This window comes from Pteropus vampyrus, unplaced genomic scaffold (assembly GCF_000151845.1).
Source record: "Pteropus vampyrus isolate Shadow unplaced genomic scaffold, Pvam_2.0 Scaffold9, whole genome shotgun sequence".
Classification (NCBI taxonomy): domain Eukaryota; kingdom Metazoa; phylum Chordata; class Mammalia; order Chiroptera; family Pteropodidae; genus Pteropus; species Pteropus vampyrus.
The window spans coordinates 4,084,728-4,088,269 of record NW_011888790.1 but is presented as its reverse complement, the minus strand read 5'-3'; the positions used below and the strand labels follow the sequence as shown (position 1 = coordinate 4,088,269).

The 3,542-nt window shown below is 37.2% G+C and overlaps 1 protein-coding gene across 1 annotated transcript in view; it reads left to right on the top strand.

Moving 5' to 3' along the window:
* The window catches only part of IL22 (interleukin 22), a 5,843-nt gene extending 2,316 nt beyond the window's left edge, over positions 1–3,527 (top strand). The window contains exon 5 of the mRNA XM_011373872.1: positions 3,381–3,527. Within this exon, the coding sequence (XP_011372174.1) occupies positions 3,381–3,458 (78 nt within the window). The 3' untranslated portion in view covers positions 3,459–3,527. The remainder of the gene's footprint in view (positions 1–3,380) is intronic.
* Positions 3,528–3,542: the final 15 nt, after the last annotated feature.

Below are 3,542 nucleotides of genomic sequence, written 5' to 3'. Positions count from 1 at the left end.
TAGTTACCTGCCTTCCTTCCTTCTCCCATTTAGAGCCCCTTTCCCCCAGCTCTCATTGCCCCCCTCCCATGCTGGCAATAAGCGATGCCTCAGCAACACCATTATAGGAGTTATTTAGAATCACAGAGTATTTGTTTTTGTTTTAATTGAGTCACATTTTGAGTTTATGGTGATGGATGGGGTCTAAAAAACTAGTGCATAAAAGGTCCATTTGTCCCTGAGAAAAAGCAACTCAGGTTATGTGAGCTGAGAAGGATATTGGGAGCTGTGAAGGAAAACTGCCTAGATATGGAAATGGATCCATTGAATATAAGTTGATAAAGGGAGGAGATGGGAAAGAGAAAGAAAGAAATCGGAAGGTTTAATGTTCTGTGGTGGATGGGCAGAGACTCCTGCCTTTTCGATGTCATGGGAAGTGACAAAATCACAGGTGTGTGAACTCGATGCCTCTGAACATTTAAAACTATAAAAAATGATTTGAGTGAAGCAGCAGAGCAAAGGGGACTTAGTATTTATTGAGGAGGGCCTACTGTTCACACAATACATTTTATGTATCTTTCTTACTCTGAGCATGCATTTTTGATGAGGTACATTTAGGGTTTTAATCTTGACAAAATTTGCATAAACCACTCCACTCTTTCTACAAACTTAAACCTCAGTAGGATTTCCCAAAGGTGAAGAGAGGTCCCATGTAAGGGGAGTGACTGGATTTTGGTGTCCAAAGGAATTCAAATGCTCTGAAAATCTAGGTCACATGTGAAATCTAGGTCATTGTGGGCAAGAATGCTAAGAACTTTAATTCCAGGTGAATTGTAACATACCTCAGTTAAGGACACTGAGGTTCATAAAGCATAGTACAACAACGTTAAAATAATTACTCTGGTTTTTATTTTGTAGCATATTAAGAGTGATGATCAGCATATCCAAAGAAACGTGCAAAAGCTGAAGGACACAGTGAAAAAGGTAATATTAATAACTATTAATGCTAAATCATTAAATAGTAGAGACAAATGCTTTATTTTTCTTTCCTTTCTTTTTTTCCTTCCAAGTTGTGATTTTTTTACTTGATTCTCCTACCATCGGATTGATAATTTAGGTGCATATGTGGATAGATGTATCTATGTATTTATAAATCAATTTCTAAATTTTGGAAATCATAGAATTCTAGAGCTGGCTGGGAAGTTAGGTCATCTAGTCTCATCACCCATGGTTTGGGGATGGCCAGTGGCAGAGCCAGAGCTAGAATGCAGTTCTGAATCCCATCCAGGCCAACGCTCCTCCAGCAGAATTACATATTAGTTTTAATATTTCTTAGAGAAATTTAATATTCCTACCGATTCATGTAATCTGAAGGAGCACTTGTTCAAAAACAGAAAGGGGCCTGGTGGTAAATTTATTTTATTTGAAGTGATTTTTGAAGCTGCTAATTTGATGATTTAGAACTTGGGGAACTAAACCCAGAACAACCATAACAAAAGAGCTGGATTTACATAAAGGATGAATTTCTAGAATGATTGATACTTATATTTAATTATCAGATTATAATAACCAACAGCTGTTGATTTTAATTTAAAAGCCAGAGTGAACAATGCTTGATTTCCTTTACACAGTTTCAAATGAAAATATTAGTAACGGATTTATTACAGTGGAATGGAAGTCCAAGTTGGACATCTTCTTTTCTTCCTCTCCCCCTTCCTCTTCCTTTCTAGTCTTCTTCTTATCTCAATGAATCCCTAGTGAGCATGTATCTGATGTAAGCTAGTGTGTATCTATAGTGAATAATACCATCATGTGGCCTATTTGGAGAAAAGAATAACAGTACAATGCTCAGACTAGCAATCGTGACTCATCCAAAAACCAGAAGAATGATTAGTAGCAGCGAAAGTGATGCTCTTGCAAGCAGGTACAATTAAACCTCAGAAACACGAAGGCTCTAACTGATGAAATTTTCAGTAACAAGCGTCATCACAATTTTCCCTTTTTTCCATCTTGATTTTTTTTAAAGCATTTCTTCCTGAGCATGATTTAATGAACATGCCTGTTTCTTCCTTTGATAATTGAAGGCTTTGTGGTTTTTCACTGTGAAGATCAATTCTCTTATCACAGAAAATATTACCTACATGTAGAAGGCTGAATATTAGCACACCATAGCCAAGAAGTACACTTGGCTTCAAACCTTTCTGGTTTGAAAGATTCCTGTCAGCTTACTTTGTTGTCTTTAGAAAAGTGACATCAGAGAGAAAACTCTGATGGTGATCTGTGTGAGAAAAGAAGAGATTTTAAAGCCTTTACTCCATTTTGGGAGAATCAACTTTCACATTTGCAATAGGTTGCCATGTGGAAGAGTGGTTATGCATTTTGTTTTTTGTTTTTTGTTTTTGTTTTGTGTTTTTTGTTTTAAAAAACGGAACCCCAAAAAACAAAAAAGAAAAAAAAAAAAGGTGGCCAAAAAAAACCCAAAAAGAAAAAAAAACTGGTCAGCGCTATATGAAATGAGAGGGCAGTCTTGGGAGGTAGTAATCCCTGTTACTGGAAGGAAAAGTGGAGAGCTGGTTATAATAGAATGGATGAGGTATAAAAAATATCCCCTGACATTATGTCAAAGGAAGTGTGGAAACGTGGAATGGTGGAAGAAAGCAAAAAGAGAAAGGAGAGTAAAATATACAGGACAAAGATAATGATGACTTATAGCTTTTCCTGAAATAATCTACAGCAAATTTAATAGAGTAGATGAATTTCAGAGGAGGATGCTTTGGGCTTGAATTTGGGATCTCTCTCCTATTGGCTTTGAGAGCCTCATTCGCATATTACTTGGAAAGAGGAAGAAAGAAGGGATGTTAGAACCTGCATCTGGCTTTCTACTAATTAAATCAACGGAATAGGACTTATTTGGTATTTTCCCAACAAAAGTCAAAACCTATTTTTTTCCCCTTTGTCAGGAAGATGAGAACAGAAAGAGCCCATGTATATTGGTAAACGTGTAGTTTGATTCAAGGTTGTTGAGTTAAATTGTTACAAATAATTGGTCATAGACAATCTTGGGGCCATGAGGTAGGGCAGGGCATAACGGGTGGGCCTCTGGGTCCCCCAGCACAGCTTCCATCTGCTTGGTCTGGTTAGGAAGTAGTTTTAAACAGCTTCCTTAGTATTAGATACAACTGAGATTGGTGGCTGTTGGTGCCCGCTCAGTTCAGACAGCCACAATTTTAAGGTCTTTGGCAAATCACATTATACTCCTGCTAAAAGGGTATTATTACTAATCTGTTATGAAAGGCTAAAACTTGGTTTCAGTCTCCAGCAATCTAACCATGCCATCTCCCTCTAACTCGTTCCTCTTTTAAGAACTTGGTATAAAAGCTTGTGCTTTCTTATATTCACAGCTTGGAGAGAGTGGAGAAATCAAAGCAATTGGAGAACTAGACTTGCTGTTTATGACCCTGAGAAATGTCTGCATTTGATCACAGCAAAGCTGGAAAATGGATACTAACACTTCTTGCCTGTTAGAAATAATAATAAGATCCCCATAGGTTTGTTTTTTTTTT